The sequence below is a fragment of the Melospiza melodia genome, chromosome 28, assembly GCF_035770615.1.
Source record: "Melospiza melodia melodia isolate bMelMel2 chromosome 28, bMelMel2.pri, whole genome shotgun sequence".
NCBI lineage: Eukaryota > Metazoa > Chordata > Aves > Passeriformes > Passerellidae > Melospiza > Melospiza melodia.
This window is the reverse complement of record NC_086221.1, coordinates 2,106,147-2,129,546: the sequence shown is the minus strand read 5'-3', so window position 1 is coordinate 2,129,546 and position 23,400 is coordinate 2,106,147. Positions and strand designations below refer to the sequence as shown.

General features: G+C 47.4%; 1 protein-coding gene across 3 annotated transcripts; it reads right to left on the bottom strand.

The window, feature by feature from the left end:
* Positions 1-8,599: 8,599 nt before the first annotated feature.
* Positions 8,600-22,589, bottom strand: LRIF1 (ligand dependent nuclear receptor interacting factor 1). 3 transcript variants are annotated; one of them, XM_063178212.1, is made up of 5 exons: positions 22,493-22,572; positions 18,732-18,802; positions 15,113-16,637; positions 13,499-13,774; positions 8,600-12,278 (listed from the first exon to the last, which is right to left on the bottom strand). In XM_063178212.1, the coding sequence occupies exons 3-5, from the start codon at positions 16,622-16,624 to the stop codon at positions 11,811-11,813; spliced, it is 2,256 nt and encodes a 751-aa protein (XP_063034282.1). In that variant the 5' UTR covers positions 16,625-16,637; positions 18,732-18,802; positions 22,493-22,572; the 3' UTR covers positions 8,600-11,810. The 3 variants fall into 3 exon arrangements, with proteins under 3 accessions (XP_063034282.1, XP_063034284.1, XP_063034283.1); XM_063178214.1 differs by lacking the exon at positions 18,732-18,802 and having other exon boundaries at positions 22,493-22,589; XM_063178213.1 differs by lacking the exon at positions 22,493-22,572 and having other exon boundaries at positions 18,732-20,803.
* Between the last annotated feature and the right edge of the window lie 811 nt (positions 22,590-23,400).

Sequence of the window (23,400 nt, the reverse complement as noted above, 5' to 3'; positions counted from 1 at the left end):
GTTGTATCTCTTCGTCTCTTCCTCCACACCCAGTTTGACCTCCCTCACCCTCCTCTCTCCAGTGCTCCTCGGGCCAAATCCTTTTGGATGCCTCCACCCTCACCTCTGTTCTCCTTGGGCCCAGGGGGCTGATCCATGCCCTGTAGTTTGGGCCAGATGGAATGGATCCCAAAGCCACCCCATCCTTTGAGCAGCCCATAGGGAAAAACCTCTTCACAGCACAGCTTGCTCTGGAGGTCAAGAGGCAGCTGAGCAGCTGTGCTGGCTCTGGAGAGCAGTGACAAAGAGCAGCAGGAACCACACAGCCATGGAATCCCAGAAGGGTTTGGCTCAGAAGGGACTTCAAAGCCCATCCCATTCCATCCCCTGCCACTGGCAAAGACACCTTCCACTGGACCAGCTTGTTCCAGGCCCTCTCCAGCCTGGCCTTCCTTCCCTCCCTCTCCCTGGCAGCTGTTGGAGCTGACAGGCAGGTTGACCCAGGAATTCTCATGCCAAGCATCCCTGTTACACAGGTGGAAGAGTTGGCCAAGGCAGCCCATGTCCTGTTCCCACGGAGCCAAGAGCTGTCCCTAAACACCTCAGGTTTATGGTTGGACTTGATGATCTTGAGAGCCTTTTCCAATCTAAATGATCCAATGATTCTATGTCTAGGACAGACCTCTGTGAAGGTTGTTGCCTTTTGATGCAAGGCAAGGCGACCTGGTTCTGAGGAAACGGCACGGCAACCCAAACTCTCCAGGGTTGCTCAGGCCAAGAACACACGCAGACACCAACATGGTGGACGGTCCAAAGGCCTTTATTGCCCCGTCTTGTCGGATTTTATAATCGGGGAGGTTTTTCTCTACGTCAGGGGGTCTTACCTTACTGTAATTGGTTAATAAGGAGTAGAAAGTTACTAGTGTTAGGGGGGTCTACATTCTTGGGTGATCCCTTATCACTAGGCATTAGGGGGAGAGGAATCCTGCTGCTTTCCGTGACATCGCGAGATTTTCTGAACGCCTGTCCCTATCTACCACATCTGCCCCCAACTTTTTCACAAATGAACGAGGTAGTCATATACATAGGTACTGAGATGAGGCATGAGGTTGTTGACAAAGAAAGGGGTTTGGTAAACCTGGGTAGAAAATCTTGTGACTGGCAGTGTTCCCTGGTCGAATTCACAGCAGTTGTTGCCGGCCTATGAACAGGATGTTGGCCCGTTCTAGGCGGGTCTGAACGAATGAGACCAGCTTGTTCAGCAGGCATGGTCCGAAGGTGACAGCTAAAAGTAGCATTGCCAATGGACTTATTAGGGTAGAAATTAGGGTGGTTAGCCATGGTGATCAATTGAACCAGGACTCGAACCAACCCTGTTGGGCTTCCCTGTCTTTCTGTCTCTGAGCCAGTCTGTTTCGGAGTTCTGCCATGGAGTCTCTCACGACTCCCATGTGGTCTGCATAGAAGCAGCACTCCTCTTTCAAGGCGGCACACAGGCCTCCTTGCTGCATGAACAGGAGGTCTAGTCCTCGCCTGTTCTGCTAGACCACTTCTGAGAGTGAGGAGACCGACTTCTCTAGAAAGGAGATGGATTTCTCGATCCTCTGCAGGTCCTCGTCAATCGTTGCCTGCAGCTGTGACAGTCCTTGGTGCTGGGTCGCTAAGGCTGAGACTCCTGTGGCCGTCCTGGCTGCTCCTAGGCCCAGCAGCATTGCGATAGTTATACCTGTTACTATTTCTCTTTTGTGGAGCCGGCTGGGTTCCTCAAAAAGGTGGCACACTTCTTCATCTGCGTGGTACAGGACCCTAGGAACAATCAGAACTTGGACACAAAAGTCGTTAGAGTCATCGAATTTGGCAAGGAACACACAGGGACTCTCTCCAGATCGCTGGCAAACCCACATCCCAGATGCGGATGGGACTACCCACTTATTGTTTTTCTTGTTAGGCTTGACAATTTTGGTGCAGATGTTGCCTTTCCGCCTAGTTAGGGTTGCATTGCCAAAGCATCTGGCTCGGCCTGTGACTTGACTCAGGGTGATTCCTTTGCGAGGGGTATCCCATCTGCACTGGTGAGGGGCGTCGGCTGTGGAGTAACTGAAGGGAGTGTCTAAAGCGACTCCTTCGTAAAAGGGGGGTTTGACATAGTAACAAAGCCAGCAGGATTCGGTTAGGTTAGGGTTGGATTCGTTCAGGGATAGAAAGGTAGCTTCTAACATACGAAGGATTGGGTCTGCGTCTGACTCGGCTGAGCGGTCTATCTGAAAGGCTTCCACATGGCTGGTCGGGATATTGGTGACCTTTGTGGGCAAGGCTTTGGGGTGGGTCGCGTTTCTCCCTTTCGGCACACTTTTAATCGCTTTGTTGGGTCCGACTGCTCGGGGTGCCGATGGTTGGAGCCTAATAATTCGCATATTCACCCTCTCTTTTGACCCTTGAAGGACTACTGTCCACGTTTTGCCTATGGCCCAGCTAGGGTGATCTGGCTGCAAAACTGTCATGTTGTAGTCTGTGCATTTCCGAAATTCGGGGACTTTATGGCGGTTTCGATAAAAGTTTCCGTGGAGGAAGACGGGTGTTTTGCAGCCGATGGGTGCCCAGGTGAACTGTAAGAATTTGTCGGGCTCTTGTGGATCCCACCCAGGCCCTGACGGTCTGGCATCTGTGACAATGGTTTTGCAGCCTCAGTGCCCACAATGTCCCCACCCTGGGTGATTGCAGTAGCTTTTCCCAGGGTTTGAAGCTGGGCACCAGTAGGATAGGTACGAGTGTGTGGCGTGTGGGGAATGGGGGTCTACCTTTGGTTGTCCTGGAAACAGGTCGGTAATGCGGAGCACGAAGGATGGGGCATTCGGTGTGGTGATTTCTCTGAGCACCTTGTCACTACTAAGGTGTTGCATGACCCACCTGAATGGCCGATGGGGGTAGTGATCTGGGCTGGCTTGCCCTCTGGAGACAAGCCCCAACAGCAAAATCACACAGAAACACCCTTGGTGCTTGGGTCTCACCCGTGCGGGTCTCTCGGGTGCTGCCTGACGGCTTGGTGGTCTGTCGCTTTCCTCTGGAATGGGGATGTACGCATCACGAGGACGTCCCACGAGCATGTCCTGTAAACAGAAACTCGCAACTGTCATCAGTCTCGTTCTGCTCGCTATGAAGGTCCGGTTTAATCGACTTAAGTGGACACCACCTGATTTTGCCGTCCTTTTTGACAGCTGTGTACCCCCTCCCCGTGAGCATCAGCCTCCAGCCCCGTTCGCATTCACCTAGCTCATTTCTAATACAACCTGCAGGCCCTCCTCTAGCGTTCGAGTGGCCCAGTGTTTTTGGACAGGACTGTTTGTTTCATCTCCCCTAGGGAATTGATTCAATGCCAGCAGAGCGGTTGCCAGTATACGTGCCTGCTCTCCTGGGGGAATGGCATTGGCAAAGCCCTCTGCTTTTGCCAACACTTCTATCTTGGTTTTCAGGGTCTGATTTGCTCTCTCGACTATGGCCTGCCTGGTACTGTTATACGGGATACCTTGCACTAATGTGATGCCCCATTTTGAAGCGAACTCTTGCACTGGTTTAGAAGTGAAATTGGAACCGTTGTCCATTTTGATCTGCTTGGGGATACCAAGCCAAGCCATGGCTGTCAGCCAGTGCTGAATTGTGTTTTTGGAGTTGGTTTTGGGGTGCTGCGTGGCTATGATCGTTCCGCTATAAGTGTCCAATGTCACTGCAAGCCATGCTCAGGGCTTCAGCAGTTCACACCAAGTGAAGTCCGACTGCCAGATTTCTGAGGGCTTGAGACCTCTCGGGTTGACCCCACAGGTCCATAGGGGTGACTTCTGGCAATGAGGGCAGGTGGCTACCACATGTTTCGCGTCCGCCGTCGAGATTCCGCATCTCTTCGCCAGTGCTTTGGCTCCGATGTGGAGCGACTCGTGCAGTTGACGGGCTTCCGGCAACGTCCAGATGCCTTTCGCTGCGGCGTCCGCCTTGTCGTTGCCGATCTGGAAGTAACCTTTGACTGGGTTGTGGCTGTTGATGTGAATGACCAACACGGTGCCCTGTCGCGAGGAGAGTGATTCTTCCAGCATTAGGGCTGCTGCTGATGTCGACACACCTGGTCCTGCCATGGCTAGGCAGAGCCTTGCCACAAATATAGAGTCCGTTACTATGTTGAGGTGTTCATCTTGGAAGAGTCCGCACGCCAAGATGACTGCTGCTGCCTCCAGCTGTTGCACTGACAGTGTGGGGTCACACGCTTTGATGCAGTGCCATTGCTCTCCTGCCTGCCACACTGCTGTTGCAGTTGAAGTCGTGGAGGAAGCGTATGTGAAGACCTTTGGTCCTGGCTGCGGTCGATCCATGACCTTTGGCAGCGTGTCCATGTCGACTACGGTCAGCAGCTGAGTCCAGGGTGGCTTGGAGGAGTAGGAGATTTCTCCTCCGAAGCCGGTGAGAGCAAGGGCCAGGTATTCCGATGTTGTGGCTGACTCTGAGGTCTGTTGCTTGCGGAAAGGGAGGTGGATGCTTGTCGGCTCTGTTCCTAGGTGTTTCAAGGCGAGTTTCCTGCCTTTCATTATGAGGTTAGCGATGCATTAGATTCCCAGGGAAAATGCACGAGCGGGTCTTCCAAGAACTACCCATTGAATCGGTCGGGCCTTTTCAGAAGGTCCTTGGGCCAGTGCTCCCACTCCCCCCTTCGGTGTGAAGTGAACGTATAGGTCCAGCGGCATGGCTGGGTTCCACCTGGCCAGTGGACATCTGGCTTTCAATGAAATTGAGGGAGCTCGTTGCCTGCGATGTCAGCTCCTTGGGTTCCCAGGGGTGCTTTCCTTTCAGGAGGTCATATAAAGGGTCCATGACCTCGGGAGGAACTAGGATGATGTTGCAAAGCCACTGCAGCGATCCCACCAGGCGCTGCACGTCGTGGAGTGTTTTGATGTCTCAACAGACCATTGCCTTGGGGGTGTCACGTAGGAGCTTGTGATCCCCACTCCCAGGAAGGTCACGCAGGGTCCTCTCTTATCTTTGCGCTCGCGATCTCGAAGCCGTTGGCCTGGAGGGTTTCCGTGATTGTGGACATCAGGTGATCTACTTGGCTTGCCAATGGTGCAGCGACTAAGATGTTGTCCTTGTATTGAATGATGGTTGCATCGGGATAGGAGTGTTGGACCGGCATCAGTGCTTTGTCCACGGTGATTTGGCATATGACAGGGCTGTCAACAAGACCTTGTGGAAGTACCCTCCATTGGAAGCGGAGGTTGGGCCGCTCGCCATTTCGAAACGCCACGGAAAAGGCAAACCGTTCTCTGTCCTCAGGGTGCAGGGGTATCAAAAAGAAACAGTCCTTGATGTCCAGCACTGCGCACGGCTGCCCTTCGGGGATGGCTGAGTTCGTGGGTAGCAGTGTCTGGACCGGACCCATGGGTCGGATCGTCTTGTTCACTTCTCTCAGGTTGTGGACAAGACGATAGCCTTCTCCAGACCTTTTGGGGATCACAAATACAGGGGTGTTCCATAGGCTGGTGGAGGGTTCTGTGTGACCCTTTTGCAGTTCGCGGTTGACCAGTTCCAGCAAGGCTGCCATTCGAGGCTCTGTCAGGGGCCGCTGCTCAACCCATACAGGGTCTGATGATTTCCAAGTCAATTTGATTGGCAGCGGAGGGTGTAGGGCAGTGGCCCTCAGGATAAATTTGTAATCCGGAATCCTAGCAAGGAAAGAACATCCCTTCCCAACAGGGGTGGAGAATTTTGCAAAATGTAGGGGTAGATTGCTACTGTCTGTTCTGGTCCCTTTTTTGTGAGAAGTGTTAAAGCCACCAGCTGGGTGCTTTTCCACGCCCAGGACTGTCCTCCCCCTCCAGTTCACTGGAGGGACTTCTTTGAATTGCCAATGTCCGGGCCAATATGCTTGGGGAAAAATCGTGCAGTCTGATCCCGTGTCCGCCCAGAACTGAAACCCTATGACATGGGGATCCTGGCTGCCGTAAAGGCGGCATGTCCCCCACACCATCAGGGGCTCCTTCCCTATTTTCATGGCCAGGGCCACCCAGGGATCCCGCTCTGGGGCATCCCCTGCTGGTCCTGTGACACCGACGCGGCTTGTGGCGGTGGAGGGTGCGAAAGCATTACTGGTGGTGTTGTGCAATTCTGCCATTGACTGCTCAATGGTGGGGATGTAAAATTGACTGCTCCCTGTGGGGGCATAGGGTATGAGGGTCCCCTGCCCCACTGGGGGTTGCTGTAGCTGGGCCGCTGCATATTCCAGGTGGGAGGGGGCTGAACACAGCCCGGCTGCCCCCTCCCTCTCCTGTTTCCCTGAAGCCTGGATCTGTATTCCTTAGCTAAATGTCCCTTCTTCCCACATGCCCAGCATGGTCCCCTAAATCCCCCTTGGCGTGGTGGAGCAGCTGCTGATGGGCGCCTTGGCTGGGGGCAGTTTACTGCCAAGTGGCCTGCCTGGCCACACTTAAAACACGCCATCACACTGGTTATTGCAGTGTGGACTGCTGCTTGGATGGGAGCGAGGTGTTCCTCCTTTGCAACATGTCTGATCATGGCTGCTGTATTAGCCCCAGGTGGCAGTGATCTTAAGATGTCCTTGGTGGCTGAGTTGCATTGCTGGCATAGGCAGTCTGCCAGCATGGGGCCCTTAGCCTCTGAGGGTAATGAGGAGGAATCTAACACTGCCTGAAGCCTGTCCACAAAATGAGTGAAGCTCTCACTCTCACTCTGTTTTATAGTTGACCATGGTGAAGGTTTGGCTACTACTTTGGCAGTAGCACGGATGGCTTCCCGGGCAGCACGGGTGGTTGTCATAACCTCATGGGCCCGTAAGTTCTCAGCCTGGGCCTGGGGGGTGATCATAGTGGAGTCTCTGCCCATCAATCTCTGTATACTGGAGCCGTGTAGTGGATGGTCAGGTCCTGTTATCTGGGCTAGCTCCTTTGTGCATTGATCCTCTCAGTCTTGTTTAAAAACAATCATTCCTGCCCCATCAAAAATCATTCTGCACGTCTGCTTGATGTCAAAGGGAAGCATTTCATCCCCCCCAAAAACGCCATCAATAAGTGTGGTAACCATGGCATTAATTCCCTTGTCTGCAATTGCTTTAATAATTGCCTGGATGTCCTTTGGATTAACCGGGGAATAGGTCCTTTGTTGATTTTCGCCTGCCCCCCCCCCACGGAACGGGAACACCAGATTGGCAGATGGAGCCCACTTGGCGCAAGCTATCTTTATTTTCCGCCAATCTGTAAGCGGGGTCCGGTCTTTCTCTGATGACCCCTTCACCCACGCGGGAGTGTTGTGATTAATAACCTTACGCGCCGTTGCTCTCTCCCTGTTAAAGCTAGAATCCAAATCGGAGCTCCCCGATTCCCTCTCAGACTCAGAGGTTGAATCCGAGTCCGAGCTGGAAGTCGACTGGTCAAGCATTTCCGGGCTGCTCTGCCTTTTTCTCAGGCTCCGACCCCACCCCCTCCTGCGGGGGGCGGACCATTCCCTCCCCCTGGGGGTCTCCCCGCCCCCTGCTGGGGGAGGTCCTTGCCTTACACGGGCTTAATTTGAATAGAGCGCTCTGATTGGTCTTACACTCCACCGTGGGGACCGCCCCCCTCCCCGCTCTCCCGCGCATGCAATGTTAAGCACGCTGACTCCATTTCCGCCCTTTTGCCCCTGTTCTCTTCTGCCCTGACCATGCGGCAGGCCGCCATCTTCGAGCCCATATGGCGGCGGAGAAATTGTATCAATCCAGGCGGTTTCTGACCGTCCCGCCGCTTCCCGTGCCTCCTCTGCCAGCCCCCCCCAAAAACACTGCGCCCGTCGCTCTGCCTCCTGCGCTGGGTTGGCGATCGGCGGGGGGGAGGACGGGTAGAGGAGCCGCGGTTTTGTCGAGGGGCTCCGGGGGGGAGACTGGGATCCGGCGGGCTCCGCGGGGGGGTTGCGGGGTCTCCTGGGGCTTTTGGGCTCGGGCTCGAGGGGAGGTGGGACGCGCCTAGCCCCCGTACATCCCCGTCTGCAATCTGATCACTTTCCGGGGTGGTCTGGGTCGCTGCCCCCACCCCCAACTGCAGAATGGCTATTAAACAACTTCTCGCAGCTTTCCAGGTTTCTTGCTCTTGTCGAGCTTTTTGCAGAGCCCGGATGACTCTGCCCCACGATTTTAGGGCTTTCCCCAAGCCTGAAGACATGGTATCCTCGGCCAGAGTTTTCGTACAATTATCCCACACCCCCGGATGTAGGATATCTACAGGGCTTTCTATAGCCCCAAGCTTAATCAATCTCGGCAATGCGAGGGTTAAATCTGTAACTTTACATTGTATACCCCATTTAACTTTACATTGTATACCCCATTGTGTATGCATTTCTGTTACGACCTTCGCAAGCGATTCCATGATCGAAGCTGGTCCAGAGGCGTCCCTCCCGCTGTGGTCAGACCTGCAGCCACAGCCGCCGACCTCTCTCCAGGTGAATCCCCGTTCCCAAGGCGCTGATCGGCTCCCGGAGTTTCGGCACCAGTTGTTGCCTTTTGATGCAAGGCAAGGCGACCTGGTTCTGAGGAAACGGCACGGCGACCCAAACTCTCCAGGGTTGCTCAGGCCAAGAACACACGCAAACACCAACGTGGTGGACGGTCCAAAGGCCTTTATTGCCCCGTCTTGTTGGATTTTATAATCAGGGAGGTTTTTCTCTACATCAGGGGGTCTTACCTTACTGTAATTGGTTAATAAGGAGTAGAAAGTTACTAGTATTAGGGGGGTCTACATTCTTGGGTGATCCCTTATCATTAGGCGTTAGGGGGAGAGGAATCCTGCTGCTTTCCGTGACATCGCGAGATTTTCCGAATGCCTGTCCCTATCTACCACAGAAGGTTTGTGCCTCACATAGAAATTCTGGGTCTGTGGTGGGTCTCCAGTACAGGAGACAGGCACAGGGACAGTTCTGGCCAGGGACTCCAAGGCACCGGGTCTGGCTGATGTTGGCAACTTGCCCAGCACCACCTTCACTACCTGATCTGTTCTGTCCAGCACTCACTGCCACCTCTGCTCTTTGGACTCTGAAATTCCTAAAATGGTCTTCCACAGATTCTTGCCAGGAATTTGCTTGAAGTTGTAATTTATCCTAAATCCATGGATTTCGTACGTACTTAGCACAGCAATCCCAGTGTGTAACAGTTTCCTGCCAGGCTGGGCTGCACTCAGGGATGGCCACCAGTCACCTTCACTCCTGGGGTGACAGCCAGCATTTCCAGAACTCTTGTTCTTGCCACAGACTCTTCATAAATCGCAGGAGTTCATGGATTAACAGAGCAGCAAAACCCAATCCATGCTGCAGATGGTGAGTCTAGATGAGGAGCAGCTCCAACAGCCTCACGGTCCTTGGCTGTCAGAAGCCCCTTTGCTCCTCTTGGCACAACTTTCCCCCACTGGCACATCAAGAGGCTTCTCTTGGCTCTCAGTGATCCCTGCAAACTTGCACTGGTGCTGTTCCAAGGAAGATCTCTCTCTTCCATACTCGGTTTCTGAACTGCACCAGGTGTTTTCCATAATTCATCTTCTTCCATCAAATCCTGGTCACATTTCTTCACAGTTTTGCAGTGAGGATTCTTCTCCAAATTTTGAGTACTTTACCATCTCTACAAAAAACTCAGGCAAATGGACTACTTTGTTAGGGTAAAAGAGGTTTTGGGAGAAAGATGGTACAATTGTAGAATGTCAGTGCTGGAATGCTCAAGTGAAATGAGAGGATAAGAGAACTCAGCTTCATTAATTTTTTTTTTGAGATCATTGGAAAATAAAGGAAAGACATTTATTAGAGGACAGTGAGCAAAACCTGTTGGAAGAGTACCTACCAGGTGACTGCAGCACCAGAGACACAACACAGGCCTGCCTCCATCTCCTTCCCAAGTCCCATTTCATCCTTTCAGGTGAGATGGAGTCAATGTCCTTTGCAGTAGCCCCACATCATGCCATGTCTGGGATTTTGAGAAGACTGCTGATCACACACCCATGTTTTGAGGAGAGCTCCCATGACATCCTGATTTTTTCCTTCTCTTGCTGTGCACCCCCTAGCAGGCTTAGGATGGATGGGAATTTGGGCATGGACAAGAAACTGGACAGTATTCCCAGACTGATCAAAGGGATATTCCATACCACAGGAGGCCATGCTCAGCAAATAAAAGCTTTATGAAAGCAGGAGGATGGAAGGACATTTCTGGTCACAGTATTTGCCTTCCAAGTGAATACTGTGCACACGGAGACCCCAGAAATGGCTGATAGTTTACTTCCATTATTCACCTTCCTTCTTCACCCACCACTGTGCATCTGGGCCATCACCTTGGTCTAGCTTAAGATCTCCCCATTCCTGGGAGTGTCCAAGGCCAGGCTGGACGGGGCTTGGAGCAACCTGGGATAGTGGAACGTGTTCCTGCCCATGGCAGGGGGGAGACTGAGATGAGCTTTAAGAACCCTTACACACCAAACCTTTCTCTGATTCTGTGATTCTTCAGAGCAGGAACTTCATTTTTCTTCCCTTCTAAAAAGCCTCTCCAATCCATTGGAATTTTTCCCACTGTGAAAACTTATATAAATAAGGAATACAGGACTAAGCTCTTCAAGAAACATCCATCCTCCACCAAAACCCTATAGATAAACTGGGCATCCATGGGATAATAAATGAAAACTCTGCAGATGAGAATTTGATAAAAATTAAACAAAATAAGAATAAAAACAAAAGTAAAGACAGCAAAAAAAAAAAAAAGCCTTCCATGAACACAAATCTGCAGCAGAGCTTTGCGAGGATTGGTGATGTCTAACATAAATATAAATAGACAGGAACAAAGCAATAATACACTCTGTTGGCAAAAACAGTTATTATTTGGTGAAAGGGAAACGGAAAAACTGCAGAAGGAACCTGCAATGAGCAGACATGGACAACAGAAGACAAGGAACGGTGTCCCTACACATACAACAGAGCATGGTGGGGAAATACACACAAAGTTCTCCAAAAATTAGGATGTAAAGACAGTCTGAGGGCACATCCCCTCCTACAAGGCAAACTAAGGTACCACAACTGAAGGTGGCAAGAGACATGTTCAAACAACAACAAATTAAAAGACACTCATTGAGGATTGTTAAAGATACCACCCAGGGATAAAGTCTTTTAGCTTCAAGAAATTATTATTAACAGAATTCTTCTTAAAAAAAAATTCATCCCCTCTTCCAAAACAACCCCACAAACTAATTTCCACATTGCACAGCTGGCCATGGCCTTATAAAGGCTCACAATAATGACAGAGAAACCATGAATCCAAACAACTGTCACAGGGTTCCTCCTGCCTCTGTCTTCACATCTGCAAGAGGTTTGGTACAAATATCTGCACTGTTACTGTCTAAAGTCCAATAACCACTAACTGTTGACCTCTTCTGAAAATTAACAGTTCTCAGGAATTATGAAAGTTCTCATGCACATAAGAAAAACAAACAAAAAAGTATCTACAATGAGGGTTTGCAATTTTCATTTGGGTTCTAAAAGCCAGGCCATGGAATTCAAAAGGGGAAAGTTTATTTGCTAATACAGGACCCCCTCTATTCAAAATATGGGGAATATGCTGGTAAAAATGCCCTTTGTGCTCTTGGATCACGTCCTAGAAGTAGAATGTGATGGTCAACTCTCTTATTTCTGGCATTTAACAAAAACCTACAGTTCTCTAAATACACATACTTAAAATTCATCTAGTTCTTCCATCTACCAGAAATACTCATTTAGGCAAGGGATTTCTTTTTGAAGTGACTGCAGAGGTGAAGCACGAGGCTGGGACCCCCAGGGCAGGGGGCTCAGCTCTGCTGCCTCTCCCGGCGCAGCTCCTCCAACGCCGCGTTCTGCTGCCGCAGGGTCTGCTTCAGCCGCTTGATTCTCTCCTCCCGTATCGTCTCCTCCAGGTCTGGGGGAGCCATAGGGAAGGCATCATCTCGGAAAGAACCTTCCAGAATGGAAGTATCCTCTTCGGAAGTGACTAAAACTGAAATCCCTGGGTGGGTAGTGTCACTGTACCGGGGGAATGTGTCCTGCTCCACGTCCCTCTCCTGGGACACTCCGCTGAAGCCAGTGGGAACGCTTGGCTGTGCTGGGGCTGGTGCAGGTGAAACACTCCTGTTACCTGCACTGGAACCTGAGCTGGTCACTTCTAAACTGGGACTTGTGGCTGATTTGATTGAAGTTCTCCTCCTCTTGCCACTGTCTGACAAAGGTAAGGATTTTGTTTTCCTTTTCCTAATCAAATCTTCTTCCAGATCCACAATGATCTGCAGTTAGAAACAGACAAAATGCACTTCTGTTAAAGTTGGTATCAGTTACATTATAACACCAAGTTCTCTAAGCACAAATTATAAGTTATTTGCTGCAAGCTTTTTAAAATTACTGCCTGGAAGAAGTTTCTTTCAGCAAAGGAACAAACATATTTTTGTGTTTGATGTTTTTCTAGCAAAGATTCCCAGTTAACAATTCCAGACACTGAATTCCTTCTTTAGTCAATGCTGCATGTCTGACTTTCCTGGCCTCATCCATCATCTCCTGTGGCTGTTTAAGTTAACAGTACTGCAAGACAAAAACTTTCTAATTTGATGGGAAAGTTCAGTGTAGAAAAATTCTTCATGTCTACATTTCCAAAACTTCAATCTGAGGAGTAATGTCCATTATCACACTAAATTCCTCATAGATGTTTCATTATTTGAATCGTGGAATCACATCCTGGTTTGAGTGGGAAGAGATCTTAAATCCCATTCCATTCCACCCCTGGCCATGGGCAAGGACACCGTCCACGAGACCAGGCCCTCCAAGCTCCATCCAACCTGGTCTTGCACAGTTCTAAGAGATGGGTTAATGATAATGTTAAGAGCAGCCATGGATGTGCTCAATTATTAGCACAAAATTAGTAAACCTGAGAAAGTCTTTGAGTTGAGTACAATCATACAGAAGAAAATGTAGCTGAACAGAAATACTTAGATGGATAAAATCCTTTCCATGCATTAACATGGAAGTTCTTCCATCCAGAAGTACCCAAACAAGGACGAAGTTTGTAATAACATTTGTAATTCTAAAGATTGGACAGATCCACAAGTAAATTTCTTTTAATTTCAAGTAAACGCATTCCTCTGACCATACCCACTGCACTGCTAGACAAACATAACCATCTGTAGAGGCTTAAATATAAATCAGGATCCCAAGGTCAGATCCCTATTCCAACAAGGACCATTACTATAGTAGTAGAGACAGTCTTCTCAAAAGCATTTGTTGCTCAAGTTTGCTCCAGCAGAACCCAAAATTGAGAATAAAAATTCCTAGAGGGTGCTTGAGTCATACAGAAATCTCAAACAAGTTCTAGGAACAATTCTCATAAAGATCCCAACAACTCCTGACTCTCCTGGTGATTCCAGAGGTGGGAGGCTCCAAACACCCCCATCTCTGCACTGACTAAACATACACTGTTTTCTGAGTGTGTTTAGCACTGAAAAATCTCAGGTACCTTTTCTTTAACACATTCCTGACGATGACTCATTACTTCCACATCCAATGAGGATGAACTGCAAGACTCATTCTTCCTTTCCAAGCTGTCACTGGAACAAATCCCTTCTTCTGGATTCTCACAGAAGGCCCTTGATGGTACTCTCCTAAGGTAAACTCTCTCCTCCTTAAAGAGACCGAACTTTTTCCTTAATTCCAGATATCGTCTCCAGTGTGAGCAGTCTTGGTGATTGATTGGAATAACCTTTCCTGGTGAATCCATCTTTACACATTGCATCTGAAATACAGAAATGGTGAGAGAGCCATCAATCACTCTCTCACTATATATATCTATAAATAGATAACATAAATTAATATACAAAAAGTAAGTACTAGAAAGACAGGTGAACATTTATTTTTTCTGTCATTCTCCAAGAGCTAAATTTAACACAGGTAACATTTGACACAGATAAACTGATTTTGATAAATTATATGCAAATTATTATAGGTCTAACACTCGTTATTTAACACCTTAAGTTATGGAACATCCCAAAAATGTCCAGGCCAACCAAAACCCACAGAAATAAAAGAAGCAACAAAAGAATCACTTGTTCTACCCTTTCAAAGTACCAAAGAAAGAGGAGGGAAGAGCAAGTAGTGTCTACTCTGCAATACAGAGCTTTGCAAATTTAGGGACAAGAACACCAAATTTGCTGAGCTACTTCTCACCAAGGTTAAAGCAAATGCTGAGACTCAGCATCACACAGCACTGAAGAAAATAAATGGTATTTCAACCATTTTTCAGTTGACAAACAATAAAAAAACTAGGTATTACAGTCTGTTGCAACAATTAAATGTCTACAATTTGCAAAAATACATTCAGCTGACATTTCTGTTCTTCCTGGACAACATAAACAAATTTTGGATTTTTTTTTCTTTCAAGACAAATTCATTCTGGCCTCTGGAGCTACTAAAAACATGATCCCCAATCCTGTGTGGGGAATTTGAGGAATTGAGGCTTACAATTTTTAACATATTTTCAACATTATGACCTTAAAAGAATATGTCAATTCAGCCATTAAGGATCTGAAGAGTTCCTTCTGCCTGGCATGGACCCAGGAGCGAAGGAGGTGGACCCTCCCCAGCAGGGCAGGGGAGGAAGGAAACACAGCTCCTGCCCATGGCTGTCTGAGCCTGGAGCTGGCAGTGCCACACCAGAGCTGTCCCTGGAGGACAAACTCTGCTCTTCCAACTTATTTTCCTCTTGTGAAGACACAAACTTGTCCTTCTCTACCCTACATCACCCCTACAGCCCTAAGGTTGTGCTGTAAGCATGTGGCATCAACATGTAAGAGCTCAAACCATGAACGGCCTCCCTGGAGTCCAGTTATTGCTGACCATTTATCCTGGGAGGAAATCAAAAGCCATCTTTCCTCTGCCCCTTTCTTTTCTATGCATTTCTCACTCGCACAATGAAAAATTATTGGGGAAAAGGCCATTTATTGACTAGAACCAATCTTTGAGCAGCATTTCCAGGATACCTAGTTACAAAAATGTGTGAACTCATCAAGAGTCATTTTATCCACCTAAAACCAGGACTACAGAACCACTCAGCAGCATGTTTATGATTTATTACCTTTGGCCAGTCTTCACTGACAGCACATTCCTGCTTAACCTGAGGTAACACAGCCCCTGCTGCTCTCGGGGAATGACTCATGTCTTTGCCATTTTGCCTCACACTCTCCTGCATCCCTACTGCTGGAACTGGGATCACTTCACTGCAAGAAACGCTCTTGGTGGAGGGCAAAATCTGTCTCTGGATTACAGTGGGATCCTGCTGATTAGCACTTGGTGTCAGCAGAGCTGCAGATGTGGATTTTAAGACGTTTCTTAAGCTAATTGGTGATGAATTTTTGGAAACTGTACATGGTTTAGGGTCTTTCTGAGACAGCACCACTCCTTTGCTTTTTGTCAATACCAGATTCACCACTTTACTGGTTATTTTATTGACTTCAGTAGAATCAATTTGCTCGGGTGTCTCCTTTTTAAGTAAAGCATCAGAAGAAGGAGATGCTTGTTTGTCAGCCTGGGCTGACAGAACATCAGAGCCTCTTTTGGTCAATAAATAGACTTTCCCATTGTACATGACCAGAGCATTATCTTTTAAACGTGTGATTTTAGTTTGGCTTCCACCAGGACCATTAGAACAGAGTGGTAAAATATTTGCAGGGTTGACTTCTATATTCTTCGTGTCTGACAAAGTTTTCAGGATCTTGGAAGCCACATTACTTGAAGACTTTACAGGGATACGACAAGCTGCTGAGAGCGAGGCAGTTTCTTGCACAATCCATTTCATGGGAGTTTGCTGGCACTGCTGCCCCTTGGATGTGACTGGCTCAGGAGAAGAACCAGATCCCTTCTGGGAAGCTGTCACTATCAGTGTCTTTGAAACTTCCGTGGCAGGTTGAGGGCAAAAGCTCTGCAAGTGCTTGGGCAGGACTTGGGAGGTTTTCACTGTGTTTACGGGTGACACGTAAATCACTGTTGGTGCTTTTGTACTGTCAGCCCCTCCAGACACATTGGTAGCTGCAGCTGCCAGGATTTTTTGCTGTATTGCAGGTGGCAAAAGAGATGCTGGGACAGATTTCACTTCTGCATTAGCTGGAATCTGGAGGTGGTGTCCGGAGGGCAGCATTGGAGACTTAACAGTCACTGGGAGGGGTTTGGTGTTCACCACTGTGCAGGTTGGGCTGCTCTGGTGAGAGGAGCTCGTGATGGCCACATTCTGCAAGGACACTCCATCCATGGGCACACAGCTGCTCTGGGCATTGGCAGCTGCGTTTGGAACCAAGCTTTCCTTTTCAGAACCTGCCCTAGCACTTTCCTGCTTGTCTAATGTCCTCGTAATAATAATCTTTCCAGGATTAGGAGACTGAAAAATCGGTATCTTAACAGGTGAAGGTGCAGCAGTATTGCCAATCTGTGTCGTAATAGTAAGATGGACTGGGCTAGAAACATTTGTGTTAGAATTATTTGGCATGGCTGGAGACTGAACTATTGGCACAAAGCTTCCAGAAGTTTTAGAAATGGGAAGCAATTTCAGAAGGTTTTTTCCATCTGGTCCCGTTGTCTGAATGACTCGGTACATACAGCCTGCAATGCTTAACAAAGAAAAGGGAAAAGAGAGAAAAATGAAAGGCAGTGTAAGTGAATAAGCATAGGTACTATAATTCATGAGCATCAGTGAACTCTACACCCAGGGCTGAAGCATATTAACTCCTGGAAAATGACTGAGCTAATCTTCAGGAGCTTCCTACTGACCTACCCGGGTTTTCATTTGAGACCACCTCAGACGGTCTGAAAATAGTGTCCAACTTCAACACCCCAGAGTAACAAGAAATGGCATCTTTTTCAGATTAAAAATAAGTTAAAAGACCCCAGGAAACACCTCACATTACCTCTGCTTCCCCTCACGGGGCCTTTCATTTTGAAAATGAAACCACTACCTCCCGATTCCCAGAGAAGACATATTCTTCCCTTTCCCACTTCCCTGTTACTACTTATATCCTTCCTGAGTGCTATGAACTATGAATTTCAGGAACACTTCAGGAAAATACAGGCAGAGTAGTTGCAAGGCAAGATGGAAGCAGAAATTACTTCAGACAAAACAAAGAAATTTGGAAGCAGGATGTGTTTATCCTGTGGAACAGGTGGCTCCTGTCCCTCCATCGCACCTGCCTGGCCATTCTTGAGGCAGATACAGACCACAGAGGCGATTTGTACTCAAAGAGATGGAAAACCCTCAAATACTACTGGGTTATAAACATTTCTGAGAACAGAAGTCTAAATCTGGGAAGGAAAAGGCTCCAAATCCAAGGAAGAACACATGGAAACACTGGGGACATCTCAAAGAGAAAACAAAGATTTCTTGTAGGTGAAGGTAAGAACTCACCAAGAGACCAACAGATTTTGTCAAAACACAAGTTAGTTGTGCCAGTTCCAAATGCCAAGATTTTCTGAGTCCATAGCAAGACAAAGAACCTTTTCTGCTCCGATGAAGCTTGCCCAAAGCAAGCTCTTCTGCAAAGAGCTCCTGGACTCCGAGCAGAACAATCTACTGCCCAAAGCACTGCAGAGATGTGTGGGTAAACAGAGCCGCCCTCACTGGAATGAAGAGACCAAATCACGGGAAGTTGTTTCCTGACAGCAGATCCAGAGTGATTAACAGGCAGCTGCCAACTCCACCTGGAGTCACCAAGAGCACCAGCTCCATCCCATCAACCTCCTACATCAGTAAATGCCTTGGGAACACAAACATGGGAATGTTCCCAGTCCCATCCCAATGACATCAGTGCTGTGTTCTGCTTTCTGTCAGGCAGTTTTGAAACCAGCATTTTTCTGTCTTTTTGGGCTTCTGACTCAGCTTGGAGCAGTGTCTGGGAGAGCTCAGTCCTGCCTCCCACCACTGTGCCTGCTCAGAAGTCAACCAACCTTTGCCTTTTTGCCTTTTCTCATCAAGAGAGAAATCACAGGAATGCTCTTCACTCCCAAAGCTGGCCAGTTGCTGCTGTGGGTCCCATTCCCCTGGGGACTGACACAAACACCCCACTACTGACTGCCCAACACACAAAGGCATCAGGGGCACAGAGCTTTCCTTGCTGTGACCTTGGAATTAACTCCCATACCTAGTATTTTGGTACAATGCCTCATTTCTGGTCACAATGTGTGAAAACTGAGATTTTTACATAAGGTAACAGTGCAGTGGGCAGGAAATTCTGCCGTACTTTTGTTTTTAAGGTACTGAAAATTAAAATATGGGCAATATATCACACAGTTCCTAATGGAAGCTGTCATTGAAGGGCTCAGGAGCAAAATGGCATTGGATGCTTTGGAATCAGAAATCAGAGTTGAGATGGACTAGCACAGACAGGCAACAATCTGACAGAAAACAGTTGCACTTAAATGAAGAGGAAGTAGAAATATTTGTGTATTTGAACATAATTAAAGCAGAGAAAAAAAGACTTTTGAAGAACTTTAAACCTTCTAGCACTACTGACAATGCAAATGAGGAACAGCAACAGCTCCTGCACAACACTTTGTCTGTTCTGTGCTTTGAATCTCTCAACACTTCCTCCATAACTTCATGATCTACAACCTCAACTGTGCTTCTACATATAAGAAGTAAAGGCAAATTCAGGATTTTTTCAGCAAGTCACACAAACGTGGAAGTGCTGAACAGAGAAACAGGCACTTACCTGTGCCCTCAACTAACTAGGGCTGCAAACTGGCACCAAGAAGAAACCTCCAAAGAGGCTTGTTCCTCCACCTGTCAAAGCAAGGGGACATTTCTAACTTTTGGGCAAGAGGAGGGGGAACAGATCAGAGGGAGAGGAAGCAATAAAAACAGGAAGAGATGAGCGGATGATATACTTGCATCAACATGTTCCTCTGCCAGTTTGCAGTGCTCACCTCATTCCACCTGGAATCACCACTCACCTCCAGCTCAAAGGACTTAAAAATTGGTTTTGACTTGCTACAAACAGGAACCTTAAAAGTAGGCTGGGGGAAAAAGCATCAGTAAAAAAATCTCATTTGTCTGAATTTCATATCATTCTACTTTTAATGGTTACAGAACACAACTGTAGCTTTTTATCTCCATGAAGAAGAGCAAGATGCCCCAAAATCATAATTGTCTGGGCAATAGCATTCTTTAACTTGAAACAAATATCAGGTATTTTCATGTTTGGAGAATGACAAAAAGCTCAAGGATAGGCAGGAGAGAATGAAAAGTCCAACAAGATAACGAGAAGTGGAATTCACACATATTTACTCCAACAACAGAGGGAAGAATCACGGCAAATCTTTTTAGCTCTCTTAAGTTGAAAAGGCTTCATTGCAATAATTTCACATCATAAAGCTTTACCCAGGTGAAACGAGAAAACAACCACAAGGAAGTTTCATGTTACCACAATAAAATAAAGCACTGTCGCACTGTCTCCATACATTTATGAGTGATGAAGAGTTAGAAATTGTTTTGCTTCAGTCTTCAAGGTTACTGCTTCCTTGAATTAATGAATCTTTAAAAATGTCTTAAGCAGAATGAAAGAAACTCCCTCAGTATTCCCTTTTTAGGGTGTCAGATTAATTTGGTTAAAGAACAGGTTAATTTCTTTTCCTAACCAAAAACAGAAAAAAAAAAAAAAGAAAAAAAAGGAAATCTGTATCATGACAGGTTGTCCAAGGGGACTTCTCCCATAGTTATTGAAGTAGAGTTTTCTTTCTCCTCTTCATCCTCCTTCACTTCCAACCCCGTAAAAATAAACCTCCTCAAGTCTCATACACAAACACTCAGAAATAACTGTGTTGTTATGAATGCCTTTAGAAAGGCCTAAGGCAGATCCATAAACAAACCTTGAGAGAAATAAGCTCATGGAAGACCCAAAAAATGGTGGAGGACTGAAAGAAATCTTATTTAACATCACCAAAGAAATTATCAAATTCAATAAAAATAATAGAATAAAATTCTGTGACATTCACAGAGAGATGTGTCAAACAGATTATTTTTTTTGATCCAAAAAGGAGATTTCTTTTGGTGAACAGTCTGTGTGTGGCAACACTGACACCTTCCTATGGATGTGGCATTAAGGCAGGAAAGCCAAGAGAACAGAAAGAAACTGGGATATTTATTTCTTTACTTATTTCAAAACAGAAAAAATTTAAAAAAATAATCTACATTTCCTTCAGTTCACCAGAATTCCTGTTTTCTTGACCAGACACACCAGTTTTACTGTCCAAACTTCTCTTTCTGTTCATTACTCTCAGTAAGCAGCGCAAAACACAAAATACTGAGTATTCAAACATTCACCTTCTGGCCTTTATGCTTCCATTAACAAAAACACCCATGGAATATTTTCAAGAAATAGGAGTATTTATTTCTGCCAAACAAATTCATTCACCAAATCCAGTGCAAACACCAGCACATGATTCCCACAGAAATCCTGACAGCGCCACTAAAAAATGCATCAGCAGAGACCAGAGACTGGCTCAATTTTCCTGCAAAGTCCTCAGAAGGAACAAGGAGCTACCTTCCCATCTGCCTTCACTCCCAACTGTTCCTTTAGGCACAATTTTCATCTACAAATGTGAATAAATAACCGGGGACTATGGGCCACTCCAGAGAACCAAGAGAATTTATTTTAATGGGTTCAGTTGGATCCAGGAAGTAGCAAAGTAAGTATTTATTGTCAATTGGAAATGTGCACCCAGGGACAAAGTAAAATTAATTGACTGTAGCTGATACACATTTATTTTATACAGTTACATTCATTCCATGGATTGTTTTAAAACTGTAATAAAATAATAATAGTAATGATAATAATAAATACATAGTAACATATAATCTAGATAATATACAATAACCATCATTGTTATCATCATCTAAAGGAAATCAAGAAATTGATGTTGAATTTGGAGGAATCCTGACCAGAATTTCAGTTCAAGCTATCTCATGATCTGAGTTTTTATCCTAAACCAGAAGCTTTCCATAATGGCAGAGAAAACACTTTCTCTTTGACAGTAATTGTTTCTGGAAACTCTTTTCATCCACTGTGTAATATTCCCTGGAGTAGAGACAATCGTGGATGTGCAGACTGCCAGGAAACAGCCCCTGAGCTCTGCTACCAACCACAGCTCTCCTGATCCACGACCGAATCCTCCTCTGCCACAAAAGCACGGGAAGAATCTGTGACCACCACAAACACCCAACGTGGATCCCACAGCAGCCCCGGGATTCAGAAACCACCCAGAGCTCATCCCAAAACACAGAAAGCACCCTGAGAAGCCTGAGAGACCAGGGAAGGCAGCAGAGCCCCAGCAGGAAGGGAGGCACAGAGAGCCGGGCAGCCCGAGGCTCCCTGGGCACAGCTGCAGCCAGGACAGCCCAGCATGGCCCAGCCACCTCTCGTGGTGTGAGCTAATGAGGGATCAGGGAAACCGACACACAGAGCCCAGGTGAGAGAACAGGGCTGGGGAGGGGCTGGAGCCCCAGGAGCAGCTGAGGGAGCTGGGAAGGGGCTCAGCCTGGAGAGAAGGAGGCTCAGGGGCACCTTGTGGCTCTGCACAACCCCTGACAGGAGGGGGCAGCCGGGTGATGTTGGGCTGTGCTCCAGGGAACAGGGACAGGAGGAGAGGGAACAGCCTCAGGCTGTGCCAGGGGAAGCTCAGGGTGGATATCGGAGAAAATTTCTTCAAGGAAAGGGTGGCCAAGCATCATAAAAGGCTTCTCAAGATACAGGTGGAGTCACCATCCGTGGAAATGTTTAAAAAAATGAGTGGATGAGGCGCTTGGGGACATGGGTTTGCGGTGAATGCGGCAGCGCTGGGGGAATGGCTGCACTCATTGATCTTTAAGAGCTTTTCCAACGGAAATAATTCCGTGACTGTGGAAGGTTCAATTCCTCTCCCATCCCCACTGCCCCTCTCCCGCTACCTCCAGCACATCCCGCCCTCACCGCGATGTGACAGCAGCGACAACAAACACCGAGAGCCGCCGACAGCAAAACACAACCAACACTCAACACAACCAAAACTCAACCAAAATACATCCAAAACGCAACCAAAACTCAACGACAATACATTCAAAATACAACCAAAACTCAACACAACCAAAACTCAACCAAAATACATGCAAAACGCAACCAAAACACATCCAAAACGCAAGTGGCGTCAAGCCGGAGACGACACCGCACGCGTTAGGAGCTGGAACTGCCCACGGCCGCTCCGCTCCGCCTGGAACGGGAACGGGAAAAGGAAAGGAGAACGGAAGAGGGAAAGGGACAAGAAAAGGAGGGGATGGACCAGGATAAGAAAGAGACGGGAAAAGAAGGATAATAAAGGAATGGAGGAGAAAGGAAGGAACAGGACGCGCTCCCCGCCGCCTCCCGCCAGTCCCGCCGGGGCCGCCGCCCTCCCGTCTCCGCCCACGGGTCGCGGCGGGCGGGGAGCGGCGGGACCGTACCTGGCGGGGCGTCCCTGCGAGGCGGAGGCCCGGGCCCGCCCGTACTCACAACTGCGGCCGCCGCCCCGGGCTCCGCGACATGGCGAGGCGGCCTCGCCGCGGCTCCGCATGCGCGTCACTTCCGCCCGCCCCGCCCCTGCCGCCGCCGCTTCCGGGACGCCGCTTCCGGGAAGTGGCGCCGCCCGGCGGCCGCGAGCGGCAGCGCGGGGATGGTGCTTCCGGCGCGGGCGGAAACGGGCGGGGCGGGGCCGGCTCGGGGGGCGGAGCCACAGGCTGGCCACGGGGCGGCGCCACTGAGCGCGGGCGGGCGGGCGGCCACAGGGTAATTTGCATATGCAAATATTGCTATAATGTATGCAACAGCCGGTGTCTGTCAGAGACAGTGGGCAGAATACATGCACATGTGAGAAGTATTGCGTGCTGCCAGTGAGCTCTATATGTAATATATGTTATGTCATATATAACATGAATAACATGAATAATAGCCCATCTAATATTATCATGATATAATTGTATAATTATAATAAATGGTGGTAAAATAATAAATTTAAATTAAAGTCATAAATAACGACATTTATAATCAAATAGAATGAAAATTTATCATTATTCTCTTACATTTTATGTAATCTGTACTGTAGATTACTGAAAGTAAATATATTATTATATTAAATATATTACATCATATCATATTATATGATATTGTATGACATATATTACATTACATTATATTACATTACATTATATTATATTTTATGACATCATATTATATCATATTATATTATATTATATTATATTATATTATATTATATTATATTATATTATATTATATTATATTATATTATATTATATTATATTATATTATATTATATTATATTATATTATATCATATCATATTATATCATATCATA

What these genes read in the sequence shown, in the direction of transcription:
- LRIF1 (XM_063178214.1), bottom strand. Translation starts at nt 16,624, where the DNA reads ATGTACCGAGTCATTCAGACAACGGGACCAGATGGAAAAAACCTTCTG. An exon ending in TCAGTGAAGACTGGCCAAAG is followed by an intron (nt 13,775 to 15,112) that starts GTAATAAATCAT and finishes TCTGTATTTCAG; the next exon opens with ATGCAATGTGTAAAGATGGA. An exon ending in AGGAATGTGTTAAAGAAAAG is followed by an intron (nt 12,279 to 13,498) that starts GTACCTGAGATT and finishes TTCTAACTGCAG; the next exon opens with ATCATTGTGGATCTGGAAGA.